The 22,082-nt window shown below is 37.4% G+C and overlaps 3 protein-coding genes across 5 annotated transcripts; 2 read left to right on the top strand and 1 right to left on the bottom strand.

Annotated features, from left to right (window-relative positions):
• Positions 1–2,992: 2,992 nt before the first annotated feature.
• prr15lb (proline rich 15 like b) lies at positions 2,993–6,909 on the top strand. The gene is given in 2 exon segments (NM_001200816.1): positions 2,993–3,215; positions 6,053–6,909. A coding segment is annotated over 1 exon segment (330 nt). The 5' UTR covers positions 2,993–3,215; positions 6,053–6,078; the 3' UTR covers positions 6,409–6,909.
• On the bottom strand, positions 6,758–12,592 carry pnpo (pyridoxamine 5'-phosphate oxidase). The gene is made up of 7 exons (XM_017483087.3): positions 12,412–12,592; positions 10,050–10,174; positions 9,796–9,895; positions 9,609–9,662; positions 8,592–8,720; positions 8,420–8,490; positions 6,758–8,223 (listed from the first exon to the last, which is right to left on the bottom strand). The coding sequence occupies exons 1-7, from the start codon at positions 12,580–12,582 to the stop codon at positions 8,058–8,060; spliced, it is 816 nt and encodes a 271-aa protein (XP_017338576.1). The 5' UTR covers positions 12,583–12,592; the 3' UTR covers positions 6,758–8,057.
• A 20-nt stretch (positions 12,593–12,612) lies between these two features.
• mrpl10 (mitochondrial ribosomal protein L10) lies at positions 12,613–17,639 on the top strand. Of its 3 annotated transcripts, none has more exons than XM_053684822.1 (5): positions 12,613–12,741; positions 13,998–14,167; positions 16,701–16,865; positions 16,974–17,118; positions 17,215–17,639. In XM_053684822.1, exons 2-5 carry the CDS (start codon positions 14,063–14,065, stop codon positions 17,460–17,462), a joined length of 663 nt encoding a protein of 220 aa, XP_053540797.1. In that variant the 5' UTR covers positions 12,613–12,741; positions 13,998–14,062; the 3' UTR covers positions 17,463–17,639.
• Positions 17,640–22,082: the final 4,443 nt, after the last annotated feature.

Below are 22,082 nucleotides of genomic sequence, written 5' to 3'. Positions count from 1 at the left end.
GTGAAGAGGTCCACCTGTGCTGTGCCAAAGTTTACCAGACACGGACAACACTCTCCTGGGAGAAATTGCTGCCTCAATCTGATAGTGGTACATATTCACAGAGTTTAGTGATTACTGACCACTACTGCATTTTTATGGTTTCAATTGACATATTTAACTTGTGGACATCAGATTACAATGATCTGTGGGACCACCAGAACGTGATCCAGATGTCAACAGTAGGTATGTGACTGAAGTCACCCTGATTGTGCTCCGTCATACTACACGTGACACTGAACCGGGGTGCGACTGAACTGTCCAAAACCAGCATTAAAGCTCTTCAGAAAATCCTTGCATGATAGTGCAGTGAATTCTGCAATTCTGAACATCACTATCTAATCCCACTTGGACCAATGCCATTTTGAGATTGGCTGTCACAGCTAGTTTAGGACCTGTTAGCAGCTAATACAAGAAGAGAGAGATCAATCGGGATTACTTTTCAGACAAAATTAAGGCAATATTTCAACATGGGGGTTTAACTCCTGCTGAGCCACTTCTGGCACCAAGTTGTCTAGAATGTGAGTCAGGTTCCATCACAGCTTCTTACTATGCTCACAGAATTAACATAACCAAGGAGACCCACTAAACCACGCTATTGGCATGTATACCCAGGCCAGCTAGTTGGCTAGATGGTAAGGGATGTGAATGGAGGAGATAGCACCAAGGGAGCCAACCTTGGCAAAAAAAAAAAAAAAAAAAAAAAAGGAGTGGTGGGTGCCACCTCTGGGTAACAACAGTGGTACAATAACTAATTCAGCAAAGTGAGTAAAGCTAGCAAAATTAACAAGGCAAACCCACTAAAATCTAGCAGAACCCTTAGAGTTGCTCCACTGTAAGAAACAAATGCACTCACCATGGAACAATAGGAGTAGGAGCCTACTGCCATTTTTGAAGGACAGGATATCTACAAGCTGTTAAACATATGTATGGTGTACATGTGGTCATGTCTGTATGTGGTGGGAAGAAAAAATGGATTTATAATTTGATAGTGAAAACAGAGTCTGGTGTTTTCAATCAATGGGATGACAATCAGGTGTGAGTGAGAGCCCTGTTTATTTAAAGAACAAGGATCTATCAAAGTCTGATCTTTACAACACACGTCTGTGGAAGTATATCATGGCACAAACAAAGGAGATTTCTGAGGACCTCAGAAAAAGAGTTGATGATGCTCATCAGGCTGGAAAAGGTTACAAAACCATCTCTAAAAATGTTTTGTCCATTGTTCAAGACCACTGTTACCCTCCAAGGAGTGGTTGACCAACAAAGATCACTCTAAGAGCAAGGCGTGTAATAGACTGCAAGGTCACAAAGGAACCCAGGGTAACTTCTAAGCAACTACAGGCCTCTCTCACATTGGGCAATGTTAATGTTCATGAGTCCACCATCAGGAGAACACTGAACAACAATGGCATTCATGGCAGGGTTGCGAAGTGAAAGCCACTGCTCTGCAAAAAAAACCATTGCTGCCTGTCTGCAGTTTGCTACAGATCACATAGACAAGCCAGAAGGAAAAATGTTCTGTGGAAAGATTAAATCAAAATAGTACTTTTTGGTTTAAATGAGAAGCATTATGTTTGGAGAAAGCAAAACACTGCATTCCAGCATAAGAACCTTATCCCGTCTGTGAAACATGGTTATGGTAGTATCATGGTTTAGGCCTGTTTTGCTGAATCAGGGCCAGGACGACTTTACATCATTGATGGAACAGTGAATGAATGGAAATGTCAGGACATCTGTCAATGAACTGAATCTGAAGAGAAAGTGGGTCATGCAGCAAGACAATGACCCTAAGCACACTAGTTGTTCTACCAAATAATGATTAAAGAAGAATAAAATTAATGTTTTAGAATGGCCAAGTCAAAGTCCTGACCTTAATCCAAATGAAATGTTATGGAAAAACCTTAATCAAGCAGTTCATGTGAGAAACCCAAATTCATTCAAGAGTTGAAGCTGTTCTGTACTGATGATTGGGCTAAAATTCCTCTAAGCTGATGTGCAGGACTGATCAACACTTATCAGAAACGTTTAGTTGCAGTTATTGCTGCACAAGCGGGTCACACCAGATACTGAAAGCAAAGGTTCACATACTTTTGCCACTCACAGATATGTAATATCTAAGGATCATTTCCCTTAGTAAGTTAATGATTAAGTATAATATTTTGCCTCATTGGTTTAATCGGGTTCTTTATTTACGTTTAGAACTTGTGTCAAAATCTGATGACGTTCTATGTCATATTTATGCAGAAATATAGAAAATTCTAAAGTGTGTGTGTGTGTGTGTGTGTGTGTGTGTGTGTGTATATATATATATGAGAACAAGAAGGTACCCAGATGATTCTCACTGCCTGGTCAATTGGGAGCAATAAAACAGGACAGTGGTTTAATGGATTATTAGGAAAAATCTAAGAGGTAGTACACTGCTTTGAAGTTCCTTTAAAATCAGCATTGTTTTGTGTGTTTTGAGATGTGAGATTTGCAGGATCCCAAAGTCAGCACACTAAACAGTACACTGTACTGTACAAACAGACTAGAGTGGAAAATCATGTTCAAAGAAATTCAATGCTCTTTTATCTTTTATGTCTTTTATGTATTAAGTGATTGGTGAGAGGGATTGAATAAGCTTTACTTTCAGTTATCACAGTGAACGAAAGGCATTTGTTTTTTTTGTTTTTTTCAAAACCATTATTATATCAGAATGACCACTTATTATAATAAGAGTTTATTGTCTTCATCCAGAATGTTGAGGGGCCCTTTGTATATACTATGCACATTAGAAGTCAACATCACACTCCTATAGGATTGGTTCAGTTTGGTGGATTGAACCCTCCCCCTTTTCACTCACATGGCTGTAACATTTACACACTTCCAAAGGGTTGTCCCTAAGTTTCAGCTTGAACTGAGACACTTGTGGGAGGCTCTATAAGCAGTTCTCTCAGTGTGTATGTCTGTGTATGGGTGCATAGGGAGACAGTGGGGAAGGCAACTCCTTGGTGCCAAATGAAAACAACCAGAGATTTATTAAGGAAGGTTCAAGGTTCAAAAAGTGACAACGCTTCGGAGTCATTGACAGAAGAAACATACACAGGAGGATGGATGAAAACAGCTGGTAGATTATTACATACTTCTGACTTAATGTGAAAATCTGTTCATCTGAAACACAGCTATCTTTGAATCAGGTAATTCAATTTTAAAATGATACTTGAGTACAAATCCTTTGAAAATGCTTGATCGGTAATTTGTAGGCCATTACATGTTCTTCTACATACAGTACATCAGAATCATGCAAGATAAGCTGTTGCATGTGTGTATGTAGGAGTATTTTAATTTTAAGGACACTCACGGGGCTTTTAAGTAGCTGGTATATGCAGCAATTTTTACTGCTTAGTGCTCTCTCTCCTTTTAATTAGAAGTGATTATTTTGAATAGAGGCGCTTTATTGCTCAATGTCAGATAGCAATCGTGCACTCGGCATGAACCTAAAACTTTTATTAAAATTTATATTAGATAGATGGTATCATCATTTTGAGTCAAATAAAAAGGATAAGATTGGGACAATAGCCATCGGGGTAAAGTCGATATGGATAACTGCCTTGCTCTTAAAGCAGTGAAAGAGCTTAGTCAGAGAAATAGAAACTGATTAGGCCTCCTAAACCCCACAGTAACCAAGACAATATCCACACCTATCCCAGGTGAGAGAGATATTATAAAAGCCCAGTTCAGTGAGCAAACATAATACTCCTGTGACTATGGCTTACTTTACTGGGCCTGGCTGTCTTTCTGCTAACTATTTCCTTGTTCAAACATTGTTTCAGCAAAAGGCTTTGAACTTGGTTATTGATTGTCAAGGTTTAGACAGTGCATGATATACATGCTTTGTAATCTGTGAATCTGCTCAGACAGAGAATGAAACAAAATAACTTAAGCAATTGATGATGTGATATGGAAATTTAGAAGTAGTGTTAAATGGTAGTTAGATACAATATGGTCTTATATTGCTGGTCATAATTCTAGATGGTTCTACAGAATATGACCAAAGTACATGAAGACTCTTTATTTTATCTTTACTCTTTCTCATTGCTACTGTTCTTAGCTGGATTATTGTGTACTTCTTGGAACATGAAACCAGTGACTTCTTTAAGTGAAAGAAGACACCATCCAAGAGATGTGAAGATTAGTGTGCTAGAAATAAGTGCCGTTAAGGACCGACAACTGTCCTTAAAAAAAGCTGCTTTCTGTAAATGAAAGTGACATTTATGTAAGTGTCAGATCTCATTCGCATATACTTGGCTCCTTTACTTTATCTGATTGTCGAATATTCCCTTGGACCTGTCCATATTTGGCATTTGTTAGACATTTTAACTCAGCAAACAGATGCCCAATATTCAAAGGACAAAAATACTTTGGATTTAGATGCATAATCTTAGATCCCATCTTAATTAATATGCAGTCCAACTTTAAAGTGAACCAGATCTATCATTGGTGCATTTGCCATAGCAAGCTCATAACAGTTCACTCCTTCCTAACGGGCTGAAATACTATAGAAGAAAATGCTGCACAATTAAACTTGTAACTCCTATCAGACAAAAGATCAAACTGATTACAAATTTAACAGTGGGAAGCATGTGACCTTATCTAAGAGAAAGTTGTCCTTGTTGCTGGCTGTGTGTGAGAAGCAAACTGTTCCATTATCAAACCTTTGCCATCAATGCCATTTTGGAGTCCTTCTTAATTACATACCGATGGGACATGCTTACCCACACATGTAAGCATGTATATGGTCTCTATGTATATGTGTAATACTATAGTATTACATGCAGTCCTGCCGCACACAGAAACAATTCAGTATGCAAAACAGTTTGTGAGTGTGTGTGTTGGCACAACTTAGATCTCAAGGAAGAGAAAGGATCCAGTGGTACTGTTCATTAATTGAACAGCACTAGAATCAGAGGTCTTCCTTCATGTAATCATTGACAGTGGCAAGAGTTTGCTATATCTTGCTAGCACTCCTTGGTACTTGACTAAAGTGACCATAAAATTTTGTGTTTAAATAAAAAGAAATTCATAAACTACATGCGTTTATTGTCTAAAGAATGTTAAGATTGTACTATATGATTAAAATAATCTTAATTAAAAAAAAAAACAAAGGACGCAATTTATTTTGAGATATTACGTTTTCAAGAAAATAACATACTAATTTGTAGTGCAATAAATTGCATCAGCACATAACATTTAAACCAGTTAAAGGAAAAATGGGGACTGTAAGAAGTGTAAATGAACTTACATAAGTATTTCAAATGCAAAACCTTTGGGACCAATGAAGGAGTTAACAGTTAATAGTTTAAAGTGAGGTACAGTAAACTAACATTATTTACTACATTAGTTAACACTGAAAGACCGTAAACTTCAGGATTACTAAACAATGTTAATTAACATACCGTAGGTATCAACTGATGGTTGTTTAAATGGTAAATAAATAAACCTATATTAGGAAATGTTCATTCACACTGGATTAAAATATAAGTCTACATAAATTAGAATGAATTCAACATTCTCCCTGCATGAGTGGGTTTCCTCTGGGTTCTCTAGTTTCCTCCCACCTCCCAAAAACATACCAGTAGTTTAACTGGCAACTCTAAATTGGCACAAAATTTGAAAGAGTGAGTAAATGTGTGTGTGTGAATGGTGCCTTGATTGACTGGTATCCCATCCAGGGTGTATTACCGTTCCCGGAATAAGATAGATAAGATTAGTGACTTAAAAAGATTACTGACTTAAGAGTGTAATTAAAGTGCAAATAAAATAAAAATAAAGTGTAAAAACAGAAGTGCAAATACAATAAAAATAGAAATATTCTTTAAACTGTACATGTGCAAAAGAAAATTATTCACGTAACAGTGAGCAGCATTTAGGTTTTAAGGAACCCCTCCCTGCACAAAGGGGAGCAGCTGTACAGTCTGATTGTGGAGTGAGCCGTAACTCAACATAACATCAACATAATTCACCTTTGTTGCAGGTCCAAAGTTTTGTCTTGTATGAGCCATGGCTGACCCGGCCTGGTGGAAACTGACCTTCTTGAAGAAGAATTCTTCTAAGTCCAAGGTCCTTTATGAAATCCCAACTGAGTACGGAAGCAACACTGGCAATAAAGAGCTGTCCAGCCCTCCTCAAAGCACAGATAACGCTGGCAGTCACCTAGACGCCAGGCTGGAAAAGATTGTGGACAAGTCTGCCGCCAAAAGCCGTCATGTCAAAGTCTCTCACTCTGGCCGTTTCAAAGAGAAAAAGAAGGTTCGATCCACTTTGGCTGACAATTCAAGTATTTTCAGTGAACATGACAGGACTGACGAGAACTTTGCTGTAGACAAATAGCACACATACTTAAAAAGGAGATGCTTCTCATTCATACGCGGTACACCCACCCACTCATACACCCAAACCTGCACACACGTTTTACAAATACCATGAAAGAGGTCTTCTGAAGAGGTGTTCTGATATCAGCATGGGATATTTGCTCAGTGTAAAGAGACGTACTATGTGACTATTATTATAGAAAACTAATTTAGAGTTTAATTATTCATTGTAATATGTGTAATACTTAATCAGACCTGTTTTATGTCCATTTTAGCATACTCATAGGATTGCTTGTTGAAAAAAAACCTTCTAACTGTGTATTGATTTATGCAATGGTACTGGATGTTTAAGCAAAGACAGCAGTATGGCCATTTTCAATGTTTTACTTCACCAGGACATTCACAAAGGGCAGATACTCTACACGTGTTTAAATACAACATATCTACTTTGGTACGTGTTGCCTATAGTTTGCCTACTGTTTCATCAAATGAGCATAATAAAATCAACTGACTGACAAAAGATCAAGATGGTTCTCTGTTCCAACTGTAAAACAGTGTGCATAGGGACCAACTTCTGTATCATTTGCTCCAACACTGCCATCTACTGGTCTACCAACTACTGAGTAACACATTTCTTTTAAATCCACAAACAAATTTTGGGATCTTTGGGTTTGGATTATTCTGACTCATCATCTTTGTCCTGTGATGAAACATCTCTATCCTGATGGGATCTTCCAAATGCTTTGATGCATACAAAAATGATGTAAATTATATGTTATGGCCTGAATACCTATGAGGGAATATAATTTAAAAGGAATGATGTTCATCACTTCAGTACAGTTCCAGAGACTTGTAGATTTTTTTTCCCCATTAATTTGTCAGCATCTGTATATCATTAGAGGAACTTCCTACACTACAGTAAAACAACGTGAATGTTCATGGATAAAATGGTTGGTAATGCTTTCTTGTTCATTCAGAAATTTTCTTGCAGAACCAGTCGAGATCCCTTACCAGCTAAAAATCATTTACATACTATCTAATGCCAGTAATGTAGAAAAGTGGTTTCTACAGGTTTAGGGATAACACTGCTGTAATAGCAAAGAAATCTGGTCCAAATATGCTTTTGGAATATGGACGAAATGCACCACTGCTTGTGCTGCATTTCAGTTTAGGGCTGAAAGTGACCCAGCTGTAAACATGCAGCCTTTTCCAGCTATCACTGTGATCTGGCAGCCAGATACAAATAAATTCATCACCATTATTCCTAGTGGGCCAGATGAAGCATGCACTATCACTGGACCATTATTCCTTTGCTATTAGAGTTGTGACTAACAAATAATAAAAGCACAATTGTATATTGTATTTTAAACTAAATGATGCGATTATCTACATTAAAGACAATATCACCTAATTAGGGTGTCAGAGTGCATCATTATCACCATATTGCCCTTTGCAATACTAAGCGATACTAACCTATTGAAGAGACTCAAACATTACAGACTAAAATAATTATTCATTTTATGGTACAAAAACATTTTGTCTAAAAACAGATAAAACTACAACTTGGCATATCCTGAATCTTACCTAAACAAAAAGCATCTGTGTTTCGGTTAACTTCCTAATATACTGTAGTTAGTATAGAATGATGACTCTGATAAGGGTTTCCTGTTAGGGTGCCAACCGGTGGTACACCCAACCTCCCTCGGCCTGATGCTGCATCTCTTGAAGTTCAGTCTCGCCCTCCTTGATTCTTGTGAAAACAATACGATCATGCAGTCTGTTGCTTTGACCTTGCCAGAACTCAATCTGATGTGGCTTGACAATGTAGCCTCCCCTACACAAAGAAGAACAAACTAACTGTAACAAACACTGGACAGTTATGACATAAAATAACCATGAATCAGACAATGTCAGAGTAACTACTGTGAAAGGAAGTATTCAGCATTATTCCCAATATAATAACCAAATGGAGCTCCCATGTAGGCTGTTGACTAAAGCAACCTAAAGCTACTCGGTTCTTTGACACATACCAGTAATCCGGTATGGGGACCTCCGAGTCCTTGTATTTCTCTTCCAACTCCGCATTCTTCTCTCTTAGGTACTGAGTAGAAAATCAGGCCATTAAGACAGGATTTTCTTTCTCGTTCAACCATTAAATGGTACAGCTTGGTACAGAAATGAGGCTAAAAACTGTTTGCTCACCCCTCTGTTGGGTATCACACTGCTCTGCTTGCTCACAACTGCACCAATCTGACTGCACTTGGGTCTCGAGTGAAAATACTCAGCAGATTTCTGACGTGTGATTCGCTCTACAGTACCTTCAATCCGAACCTATGGGGACACAATTTTACATAAATTTACATTTGTAAATAAATAAACTACCCTACAACCCAGACCCTATAATTATTGCCAACTTTCATGGAACATACTCTGTTCATTTAAATGGAATCATATGGGTTCCCTTTATTGTACATATGTAGAAAGTATTTTAAACTGCATTTGTACAGTTGAGGTCATACTTTTACATACACCTTGCAGAATCGGCAAGATGTTAATAATAATAATAAAAAAAGAATAATAAGAGGGATCATAAAAATGGCATGCTTTTTTTATTGTTATTATTTTGTCTTCTGGGAAACATGAAAATATACTATGTATTATCTGAAGGGCAGTACTAAATGAAAAAAAAAAAAAGATCTTTACACAAAATAATAACAATTTATACTGATCATCCTTCTCAAAGGTTTACACCCCCCTAGCTCTTAATGTATCTTGTTGCCTTCTGGTGCATCAGTGAATATTTGCACCTTATGTAATAGTTGTGTACGAGTCCCTCAGTTGTCCTCAGTGGGAAAAGATGGATCTCTACATCATATAGTCTGTTGGAAAGGGGTCAAATATGCAAAATATGCAGGAAAACCAAAGAATGAGCAGGGCCTAGAGGATTTTTCTGAAGAACAATGGGCAGTTTAACTGCTCAAGACAAACAAGGGCCTTGTGAACAACTATCACAAAACAAAAAAAAACAGTCGTGGATCATCCCGCTAACGAGAAAGAGGGACTAAATCTGGATATCAGTTCACGTGATGTCCACGTATTTTCGGCCATATAATATAATTTGAATTGTCTGCAGTGTTTATTTTGTACAATCATTTTGTCCATCCTCTTTGTGGCAATAATTCTGCAGCATGTTAAGTGAATAAGTGTGTATACACTCACCTGCCTATTCAGTGGTTCCCAGTAAAAGACAAGACAGGCATGGGGATTTGTCTCCTACAAGAATGGATTAAAATGGACCATGTAAATTTTGGGTGTACTTTGACTCTGAAACAAACTATAAGGATCAACTTAAGGATAAGGATAACTATCAAAAAACAGTTGAGAAAGACTGTTTGGAAAGACTCACCAGCTCTTTACCTTTACGGCTTTCGTAGTTTGTGAAGAAGCGGAAGCCCTCATTACTGTAACCTTTCAGCAGCAACATTCGAGCAGAAGGCCTCCCGTCCCTTTACACAGGACAAATGACAAAAGCTGGAGTAAACCATTTGTTTTTACTTTAATTTTAGCTCATGCATAAGTCACACACAAGCCTATTGTTTAGGTTTTTAAAGTGAAGCACAACTCCTCTTAAAAATATAATGCGATGCATAACATTCTCACTTGGTTGCTGTTGAAAGGCACATGGCGTTGGCCTCACCAATTTCAGGGCACTTTGTTGCTTGATCAAACCACTCGCCAAACTGCTTAATAGGGTCAAGGGAAATGAGCTGATCCTCTTCAAAAGCCTGTGGGGTTAAAGGAAAACTGCAATGAATATGCCTGGGTCTATACAGAAAAAGAGCTTGTATCGGTTTATATGTGATATTGTCTGATATGATGCACATGAATTCCTTCACATGCTCCATACAGTAGTACAATATCTTTTGACAGCTGGATCATGATATCTACAACTGCCTTAATATAACAAAACTCTAAGTACTATGTTAAAGCCAATAAATAAATATTACACAAGACACGTCGGTAACACTTTACAGTAACAGTACATGAATTATCATGTACTAATACCTGAATAAATACTTACTAATATAGTATTGAATGATGAGTTAAGGTGTGTACTAATCACAAACTAATGAACAGCTAACCTTAACTATGACGTGAGTCTTATGAATTCATGCCTGAATAACGACCACCTTAAGTACATGTTAGTGCATGTTTGTTATTTAATCTATTAATTAACATTTACATTTATTAATCTAATAATTAATTAATCTATTAATTAATTAACATTATTAATCTATTAATTAACATTTACATTTATTCATTTAGCAGACTCTTTTATCAAAAGCAACTTACAAATGAGGAAATACAAGCAAAGAGATACATCAAGCGGAGAACAATACAAGTAGTGCTACCATACAAGATCTTTTAATTGAGTTCTAGAAAGCAAAGTGCCAGAGTAGGTTTTTTTGTTTTTTTTTTAATGATAATGTGGGGTTGGCATTTTAGGGGTTAGTTATCTGTTCATGGAAGAGGTGGGTCTTTAGCTGTTTTTTGAAGAGAGTGACATATTCTGCTGTCCGGATTGAGGTTGTACATGTAGGAGTAAACTAAATCAAACATGCTCTGTAGTAAAGAATATGAATTAAATGTGCATAATTTCAAAGTGTTTATTATCGAACGTAGAAAGACGCATTAATAACGAACTGCAATCATTTCATCTCAATCCGTGCACAGACATTTTGAGGGGCAGTGGCCCAAAACATGAACAGGCACACAAGAGAGAAATGGGTGACTGCTCCTAACGATTTAAAGCCAGTGTTCTGACAATATGTGCTACTTCACAGAATGTGCTACCCACACAAGTGCGCATGCGCAATACGCAATCAAGCTTGGAAGCGCGATATCTGAAGTCCTGCACATAATGTTGGATGCGATTCACCTGATTTGACCTCACATATTAAGGTGGTAGTACATTCTGATGGGTATTTTGAGTCTGACAGGATGCACTACCACTGATTTGACCTCATTTATTAAGGTGGTAGCACATTCTGATGGGCATTTTGAGCCTGAAAGGAGGTAGGACAGATCACCGGGAGACCTGATTGATTTAGATGCAGTAAAGCAGTCAAAATAAACACGGCAACATCCATCCATCCATTTTCTATACCGCTTATCCAACAGAGTCACGGGGAACCTGGAGTCTATCCCAGGGAGCATGGGGCACAAGGCGGGGTACACCCTGGACAGGGTGCCAATCCATCGCAGGGCACAATCACATACACATTCACACACCCATTCATACACTACGAACACTTTGGACATGTCAATCAGCCTACAATGCATTTGGACTGGGGGAGGAAACCGAAATACCCGGAGGAAACCTCTGCAGCACGGGGACAACATGCAAAGTCCACACACACACGGCAGCTGCAGGAATCGCACCCCCAACGCTGGCGGTGTGAGGCAAGGATGCTAATCACTAAGCCACCGTGCCCAACACAGCGACATCTAAAGTCTAAAACAGTAAAATAATCTTACATAACATTGGTTTTAAATGTTAATAGATAACAGAATCCGCTAAATGAATAAATGTTACAGTATTCACTGAAAGGAGCGGTGCTCTGGGTGGGACATTGCTCCTTTACATTAACAGTTACAGTAATAGTTACATTGTGGGATTTGAAGAACAGGTATTTCTACATTTGATAATAAATAATTTAAAATGATGCACGTTTGATTCATCTTCTTTCTCATAGAACATGCTTGATTTAGTTTATCCCTACACTTAATCAACACATTACCTAACACACGTGTCGTTATTCACGCACGAGTCAGTGATTAGTACACGCCTTAACTCATCATTAGATCTAAGCATTAATTCGGGTATTAGTGTATGATTATTCATGTACTGTTATTGTAAAATCTCACCGACTCTAACTAATTGAGATGGTCATGACGTGAAGGTCTCGAGCGACTGCAGGAACGAGTTTAGATTCAAAGGTGTTAAAGACATGAACATTACCTCCTCGTCGCTTTTATATTTCTTTCTCATGTCACTCAGATCCATTTGTATGTTGTCATCCGTCGATTTCGAGCAGAAATGGGAAGCAAGCGGGAGGATCAGTCCAGTTTTTCTGATAAACTTCAGGACGCTGCAGCTGAACAAACAGACTGTCACAGACCATGCTGTCATGGCCGTGACGCAACGACTTGCTGTTTGACTCGCGGAGTGTCCGTTAGTTGCATACTGCAAAATCTCACCGGAAGCACTACTCAATCCGGGTATTTCTCGTATACTTAGAATTCGGATACCAACCCTCTGACATACTGCTTTTCGCCTACTCTGTAGTAGGTAAGTATGCAGCAAATGTTTTGAATCTCAGTTAGTTCTCTATAGTGATGTTAAGTTCGGATCATTTTACTGACTCGGAACTTTGAATCTCGTTCAACAAAATGAACGAATCTTTTTTTTTGAGTCATTTCGTTTATTTCAGCAGGATATAATTAAAATGTTACATGTTAAATTCCCCAACATATCTAGTACTTAATAAACTGTCAAATAAACTATAGGCTAATGCAACCAAGGCCGAATTATGAGAAACGTAAGTGATTAATTAATAGTTTAGCATTAGGTCTTCAGGCTATGTAGTCTGTTAGTTCACCTCCCGAACCGAGTCGTTCTCGCTTTTTTCATGTCTGTTCCCCGGAAACAGAAATGATTAATTCACCGTTCGAGTTATTCGTTCATCCCGTTTCCGGTACTTCATGGTGCATTGCCCATGTGGCGGTTACCGGAAGAACGAACGATTAGAGACGTGAAGTAATAATTTCTGTGTCCAGTACAGAATCTATGGGAATGTTGCAGCGCATGCGCGGTCAAAAATGAATGAATCACTCTCTGAAACAACTCGTTGATCCAGAGTCATATTAAAGATTCGTTCAAAATTAAGGAATCGTTCATGAACGACACATCATTAGTCCTCTGCAGAAATGCATGAAATGCGGCATCACTTCAACGTCACATCCGGTGTAAGATGGCAGCGACCTTGTGTGGCAGGATTGTTATAAAAACAGGTATTTTTTTTCCTTCTTGATTATTGAATGATATTTTGAATTGACCGAATTCGTAGTCAATACATACTTTTTAACTGTATGTTAGTTTAAAAAAGAAAAAAAAAGAAGAAAGAAAGTAAAGTCGAGTAGCTCCGTGTAAATGGATTTCTGCACCAGCGGTGGAGTGTACTGTATATGGGGACCGAATACACAGCACAGGTGTGGAGTTCTCCTGCTCTAAAGGAATAACACACAATGGTTCACTGCATGATGCCCCAGTTCTGGGATTGAGACGCCTTCTATGACGTTATTTACCTGCATAGTTTGGGGGGTTGGGGGAATCTAATTGAAATCGTGTTTTGGCCTGTATTTACATTTGCTCATTTGGCTGACGCTTTTATCCAAAGCGAATTACAGCTCCATCTTCTTAACAGTGTGATTTGTTCAACATTGTTAAGGCAAAGGGTGTTGTAAAAGTATTTATGTAAGTATATGTAATATCTTTGCAGTACATCATGATTAATAACAATAACTATGTCCTTTATTTCCTTACAGGATGTCTGCCTTTGGTTAAGAGTGTGCGTCATGGCTCCAAGGCCGTAACCCGTCACAGAAAGCCCATGCACATTCTGAAGCAGAAGCTAATGGCTGTTACAGAATACATTCCACCTAAACCCGCTGCTCCTCCTGGAGCTTTCACACCACGCATGCAGAAGACTAAAGAGGTTGGTGATACTAAACCAGATTGGAAGGTTTAATAGTGAGCTCAGTGCTGTGGCAGAACCACCAGTGGTCATCATTATATTTATTCTTATATTTAGAAACATCAAATGTTATTTTATAAGTGATTATAACAATGCATTTTCCATGTATGAATTACACTATATGTTGAAAGTTTGTGGACACCTGTCTATCACAGCCATGTTTGCTTTTTTGAACATTCAATTCCAGATTTATTCCCCCAATTTTCTGTTATAAAAACCACTAGATTGTGTGGATTTGCTTATTCACCCACAAGAGCATTAGTGAGGTCAGGCTAGAACCCAAAAGTGTTCAGTGGGGTTGAGGTCAGGGCTCTGTGAAGGCCCCTTGAGTTCTTCCACATCCACCTTGGCCAACTATGGTTGCGTCCGAAGTAACATACTGTGGCAGTACGTACTGTGCACGGCCATGGAAACAGTATGTACTAATCAGTATGTGTGTAGTATGAAAAAAATGCTGGTTATACTACATCCACCATATAGGCATTGCCATGTGACCTTCGACGTCATTATAAACACTAAATTCGTAAAGGGACCACCAAATTAAAGCAACCGCACTAACGGCAAAATGCATATCAGGACAGTTATCGGAATTAGTGATGTAACGAGGGCAGTGTTAACAGGCTGAGGTAAATTCGTTGCCGTTAGATTGGCCAGCTAATGCATGATGATCAAAAAAAAGGTTTCAAATGCTGTGACAACTTTTTTAAATTTTTTTTAATTTTTATTTAAACCTTCAACAAGTTAGCATTTTATTTGGGTATTGTTAAACAAGTCCTGTTTAACCAAGGTTTAATACTTAAAAAGAGCCGATGCTCTGCCTTCCACCATTTTTTTTTCTGAGCTTGTTTGCACCAGTCCCTTTGCATTATGGGATTTTTGACTCACGAAGTGTCCATTGGCAGCATACTGCAAAATCTCACTGGGGGCAGTACGCCATCTGGGTATTTCTCGCCTACTGTGTCTCGCCTTCTGAGAATTCGGACATATTACCCCTCTGGCATACTGCTTTTCACTTACTGTGTAGTAAGGGAATGTCTCCACTCAGGTTACAACTGTATGATCTCACTACCATAATAAACAGTCCTATTATACATTATATCCCAACTGGAAAATGAAGTGATATAACAGGTTGTTTTTTGTAATTATTGACTCTGATTTTGTATTTGAGGGTTATACGTTATGTTTCTGTATAAATAAGTTGAATGCATGGGCAAGAAAAGTAATATTCTTAAAAATTTGTCACCGTGATTTCTCTCTGTCTGTCAGTGTACACTCACTGAGCTCTTTATTAGGAACACTATACTAATACTGGGTAGGGCCTCCCTTTGCTCTCCAAAAACCTCAATTCTTCATGGCATGGATTCCTTTGAGATTGTGGTCAATGTTGACATGATTGCAACACACAATTCCTGCAGATTTTTCAGGTTTACTTTCATACTGTGAATCTCCCATTCTACCACGTCCCAAAGGTGTTCTATTGGATTCAGATCCAGAGACTGGGAAGGCCACTGAAGGAGATTGAACTCAATATCATGTTCATGAAACCAGATTGAGATGACTTTTGCTTTGTGACATGGTGTATTATCATGCTGGAAGTAGCCTTTAGAACATGGGTAAATTGTGGCCATGAAGGGATATGTATTGTCAGCAACAACATTCAGATAGGCTGTGGCATACAAGTGATGATTGGTATTAACAGTCCCAAAGTTCCCTGTCCAGTTTGTGTGAGCCTGTGCCAATTGCAGCCTCAGATTTGTGTACTTGGCTGACAGAAGTGGAACCCAACATAGGGTGCTTCTTGATACTCAAACTGATGTTTCCTTGCTCCTCCGTCCTCCACCCTGTGACCTGGAAATCGATCACAGTCAACCATCTTGAAGGACATATCAATTCTCTAATTGCACCGTAAGGAGGCAAGTAATGTGGAGTGAGGAAGTATCCAGAGGAGGTAGGAGCGAGGATACACAAGTGTTTATCGTCTAAAAACCTGACGCACATATAAATTCCCCTCCTCCTTTACATCTATCACAATCTCAAACAAAAAGTCCTTTGATGATGTGGTGGAATTTTGTGTCAAATATAATTAAATAATAATATTCTTACAATGAATATTGTAATTAATTGATCCTTGCATGTTTGGATATGCAAAGCTGCACAAAAGATGTGATAATTTATGTATTGTTTATTAATTCATTGTTTAATAACCCAGACATTTCACGTGCTATCAGTGGATTTGGCTTTATTAAGAATGTTGTTATTAACCAAACTCCAGCAACATAACGGCAGATCCCTGAAGCGCAGTGAGGTAATCCAACTGAACACAGTCATCATTAATTGCCGTCGCTTTGATGTGACGCTTGAGAGAGTGAGGATATTCCATTCGACTTGCTTCGGTTTCTCTCTCCTTGCATCTCAAAGAGACACATGCAATTTGGTTCTGTGTACTACTGAATGTGAATTGTTTGGCTATTCTGTGATTTTTAATTTCCTTTAGGAAAGTGGCCTGGAGAGGCTGTTAAAGAGAGACCTGGAGTCTGTCTTTAGTGAGAGTAAGATGATTGCTGTGCTCCAAAACAATGCCACCAATGCTGAGGACATGTTGCTGCTGAAGCACAGGCTTAGAAAACATGACATCACCATAAAATTTTTCCCCAACCAGGTAATGACTGGTTTCAGTGAACTGCAAACTGTCTTCCATGATGTAGAGCATTGAACTGTTCATTGTTCCTCACAAATGCTTTCTTTTTTGGTTTTCTTGCTTTTTTAGGTAATGAGATCCTTTCTTCCCAGCAGTCCATATAGCAACATGCAGCCTTTGTTCATTGGACAAACTGTGTTGTTTGTCAGCAAAGAACCAAAAGTGAAGGAAATGTTACAAGTGTTAAGGAGTAGTCCTCAGATGTTACTCTTAGGTGAGTTTTTCATCCTTATTAACTGGCTATGCAACTGTCTTTAATATTCTTTCCATGTTGGAATCCATGACAAAGTGACAAAAATTGTTTTTCCAGGTGCTTGTATTGAGAACACACTACTCTCACGAGAAGGAATTCTTAACTACTCCAAGCTTCCGACCATGCATACGGTCCATGGTGAGCTGGTTGGAGGCTTGACCTTGATGACTTCACACACTGTTTCAATGCTGCATCGGCACCCTGCGTACCTCTCAGCTCTCCTCCAGCAGTACATTAAACAGCAGCAGCCTGCAGACAGTGCCGAGCTCGAGGCAGCACCTAAAACTGAGGAATCAGCAGCCTGAATTGAATTATTTGTTATCTGAGAGGCTGAAGAAATTTCACATCCATAATCATGAACTCTGTGTGGACTCTGAGAACGAACATTAATACTGTGTTAACATACATATGTCATGTATTTATGGACTGATCAGTGGAATACTCAACATAAAGAGATAATTAAAATGTCAGATTTATCAACAGTGACTTGGTTCTTTTATTATATATTTGTCTGATCGCATATCATAAACAGCAATGTTCGATGTAGAAATTAATGCCGGTAAAGTCATTTTTTGGATTCATGGAATAATATTTCTGTAATAGAAATTTGAAGATGGTTTGGAAGAAACATTGGTTCCACCAGAGTTAATACATCCAATATCATAGATCCTCTTTTTAATCCCTGAAATATCTTGTGACATTTATGTCTTTCCACCACATTAAACATCTATAGTGCACTCAAGAATTAATAATAAAATACAACTTCATGCAAATGAGAAAAAATAAATATTTAAAGGAATAACACATGTAATAAGCTATATTTTGAGCCCAAATATAGGGTTGTAAAATGCATTTATTTTTCTAAAAAACCCTGCGTTCTAAATGATCAGCACCCTTTCACCCTTTGGTGATGTGAGCCCTGGAGAAAATAACAGCAGAGACTCTTTCTGTAATGTCTAACATTGTTGGTGACATTTGTAGAGTGTTTCTGTCCATAAAGTTTCATCATTCAATCAATCTTCACATGAGTCCCTGAGCCACCTGCTGCAAAACTGCTCCAAAACATCAATGATCCACCACCATCATTTACAGCGTGTGTGCTGTATGCTGAAGGTCCAAGTGATCAAAATGTTTGTCATTTTGATCTCATGGCCACAATATATGATGCCAATTGCAGTTTAATGACACTTCGTGAAATTCAGGCACTGTATATCGTTAGATGCTATCAGGAAGTGTTTGTTTCGTGTAAACCTGACAATTGCAATGTTGAACTAAACTGTAATTCTAAAAGTATGATCTTTGGGCTCTTTTGCCCTCTTTCCCCATCCTCCTCACTATGTTTAGAGACAATGTCATGGCCCTAATTGTGAGGAATTGTCTTTTTAACTTCATTTTTATTCCATGGTAATGTATGAAAAGAGGTTTTACATGTATGCAACTGCATATTTATACACCTGGAACGTTCCTGCCATTAATTATGGAAGTTTTGTTGGAACAAAGAAACAAAATTTCTCCTTTCATTTAAGTGGACATGATAAAGTATTGTGTGTAATACTGTGTCATTTATACTTTTTTTTGTTTCTACACTTAGAATTAATCTATTTATGATCATTTCATTTGGTATATTTTTTGAAAGATAACCTTCCTAAAATAATCACTAGGTGGAGATCCTACTCTTTCAGAACCCTTCACTGAAGGGTGAAGAGTGATCAGCTTGCATTGAAATGGCAGCTGAAGATTTGTGGTTAGGTGTCTCTTTAGAGCCATTTCGCCTGTCCCTGTAATTCCTCTGGCTCCTTCGTCACTAATGCGGATAATGGTTTATCTCTAGAGGATGTTAAGACACTCACCAGGGCAGTTGAGGTATTCATAGCAAATATTCATTTTGGAGCATGCTAAGGGAGTGTATGCATTTACAAATGAAGAAACACAACTGATTTGTCTGGGGACACGGATTCTGAAATATTTCTGAAGTAGATTTTTGAATAGGAGTCTCAGGTAAGAGGCAAACACACATGGTGGATAAATTTACTTCTCTTGAAGCAATGAGAAAAATGTATATCTAGTTGGTAGACATAAAATCTCTTTACTGTTTCTGGGATATATTAAACTTCTTGAATTCTAGGAATTAGGTTCTCACACTGTGTAGAGCTTTGGTTTTTGACGACAGTACCCTCTTTCAATAATCTTTTATACCAAGACCCCTTTACATGACTAAACTGCAAAAGGAATTATGATGAAAGAACATAAAGCATGAGATTTCATTGTGCAATACAATTGCCTGTTCCTTGTCCATTCAATAATAAAGCCATGAATCTTGATACTATCAAAAGACCATTCAATGTAACGCATATGTTGAATAATACACCATATATCAGCTAGAAAAAGAACAGACTATTTAACAGAGAATGTGACAAATAGTTTGTGCCCGAACACTAATTTTTATTAAACTGTTACTAATCTTCACAGTTCATTATGCAGATTTATACAAGCTAAAGCATTGCCATTCTATTTTAATGGGAGATATGAGCTTATACCAAAAACTGCATCTGTTTTAATATTACTGGTTAGAATTGTATTCAAATTCAATTTATTTCTTGACTTTTTTTTTTATCACTATTTCTTTTATCCCTTATATTTTTATATCAATCACCCCTTGTAGTAGCTCCAAGTACAAGTACCCAATTTGTGAAACACGTATAGAGAACACACTACTCTCACAACCATACACAATATTATACTATAAAAATGCGTCAATTATATAGAGTTAGTCACACCACTTTTTAATGTGTGCCATGTCTACTCTGTTTTAAAACCAGTCTAAAATGCAACGATGTAAGTAGAAAGAAAGTGGAGAAAACAATTAACACTGACCAATAAATAGTTCTTTAAAATAAATTAATTAACATGACCATGATCAAGCAATGGTCCAGTGTTCTCTATTTTTTCCATGTTGAGTAAGCAAAGCTTTGGCACCTGCTAAAATCTCTTTATCCTGTTTCCTCCTGCATGATTCTGCAGCTCAGGTCAATCCAGCCTCAGCGGTAAATCTTTTGCTATCCCACACTTGAACAGGTTGAAAGTCTATACCCAGACAAAATAAATAAATAAATAAATAAATACAACCTCTTTGTTACTGCAAAAGTATTTAACTTATTCAGTTTATAGCATTTCACTAAACTTTCATTTCTTTGTCCTCTATTTGTTTACAATACATGTCTTTGCAAAATAAATAAATGAATGATTGAATGAATTATAATAATAATAATAATAATAATAATAATAATAATAATAATAATAATAATCACATTAAGCACAGTGAAATTTACATGTGGTTTTTAGAGACTTCAGATGTTTCACAGGTTTTTTCCACATGTAGGGCACGTGGTTTATTTTTTGCATGTGGTCACACATTATTTACATGATGTCATGTGGGTTTATTTCAATGCAAATGTGCAATTTCAGATGTCTTGAAATTATTATTATTATTATTATTATTATTATTGTCATCCTCATCATCCTCATTATTAACAACAACAACAACAGCAACAACAACAACAACAACAACAACAACAACAATAATAATAATAATAATAATAATAATAATAATTATTATTATTATTATTATTATTATCATATTCTTTTGCTTGGCATCTTATTAAGTCCTGGTCCTGGGCTTGACAAGTAGCAGGTAAAACAGTAATGCTAAAATAACAGTGCTTAAAGCCAATTACCTTAATCCTCTCACACAGAGACTGTTGCTGTTGCTAGATTGCTATCTTGTGCCCCCTTACTGGTATACTGTAACTCCATATTGAAATGATCATTTGCAGTGAATAAACTGTAAACCAGTCATTACTTCTTCTTTCACTCTTTCACTCATGCTATCACTACCTCCCACACACTGGTCACCTTACTGATAGCTCAAAGACACTCATCGGCTCATCTCTTCACAGGTTTCTGTTACTTTTGGGCATGTTGCAATATTTCTAAGGGCACTTTACTGCCGCTAAGGAACAAGTCTTGATGCTGTGCAGTATGCTGATGTATTGATCATATTTATTGCATATATTTATTGCACACTATCATAATATTGATCATATTTATTGCATACTACACATACTGTATTACTACATCTAATTTAAATATTACATTTATTTAAATAAAGAATAATAATTTTTAAATAATTAAATGCTACTTTGTACTGCTGCTTCATCTGCTTTTTATACAGTCCTCTGTCTGTAGAGGACTGCTCAAACACTACAACTGCACACAGCTACTATTTATTTTACAACCTGTTGCACTCTTTTTTCACATACTGTAACTGCACATATTCCACTGTTTACAGTTACACTAGATCTGCACTTTACTTACATATCATAGGCATGCATAACTAGGCGTACATACTATACAAAGAATATATTTCTCATATTTTGTATAGATATTGTATTTTTAAATAATCTCTTTTCCCAGTTTTCTTCTCTCCTCCCTCATTATCTTCTGATGTATTTTATTTTGTATTGCACAGCTGTAGCGTACCTGAGCCTAACAGCAAGCATTTCAATATACGATTGTCACTGATATTTTGTTAACATGACAAATAAACTTGAAACTTGTACATGTGCCAGATATTGTTATAATTATTGTGTTTATTATCTTGATCTTTATTGATTATTGTTTGGTACTTTGCAAACATTGAGCTAACAGGAACTCCCAAACATCATCACATTTCTCAACTGTCCAGTGGTTGTGAAGCCTAAGAGATATTGTTCATTATCCCTGGCTGATATCTAATTGAAGGGCATGTGTGAACATGTTAGTATTTTAAGCAACTATACTTGTTTTAAAACACACCCTTCTCTCTACTTTTGTCATTGTATTTTAATAGTTCTGTGGTGTAAGGCTAAACCTGAAGAGGTTAGGCC

Source organism: Ictalurus punctatus, chromosome 13 (assembly GCF_001660625.3).
Source record: "Ictalurus punctatus breed USDA103 chromosome 13, Coco_2.0, whole genome shotgun sequence".
In the NCBI taxonomy this organism is placed as follows: domain Eukaryota; kingdom Metazoa; phylum Chordata; class Actinopteri; order Siluriformes; family Ictaluridae; genus Ictalurus; species Ictalurus punctatus.
This window is presented reverse-complemented; position numbering and strand designations above follow the sequence as displayed.

What these genes read in the sequence shown, in the direction of transcription:
- pnpo (XM_017483087.3), bottom strand. Translation starts at nt 12,582, where the DNA reads ATGACAGCATGGTCTGTGACAGTCTGTTTGTTCAGCTGCAGCGTCCTG. An exon ending in GCCGTAAAGGTAAAGAGCTG is followed by an intron (nt 9,663 to 9,795) that starts GTGAGTCTTTCC and finishes CCATTCTTGTAG; the next exon opens with GAGACAAATCCCCATGCCTG. An exon ending in GTCCCCATACCGGATTACTG is followed by an intron (nt 8,224 to 8,419) that starts GTATGTGTCAAA and finishes TTCTTTGTGTAG; the next exon opens with GGGAGGCTACATTGTCAAGC.
- mrpl10 (XM_053684822.1), top strand. Translation starts at nt 14,063, where the DNA reads ATGCACATTCTGAAGCAGAAGCTAATGGCTGTTACAGAATACATTCCA. An exon ending in TAAAATTTTTCCCCAACCAG is followed by an intron (nt 16,866 to 16,973) that starts GTAATGACTGGT and finishes TTGCTTTTTTAG; the next exon opens with GTAATGAGATCCTTTCTTCC. An exon ending in TCCTCAGATGTTACTCTTAG is followed by an intron (nt 17,119 to 17,214) that starts GTGAGTTTTTCA and finishes TTGTTTTTCCAG; the next exon opens with GTGCTTGTATTGAGAACACA.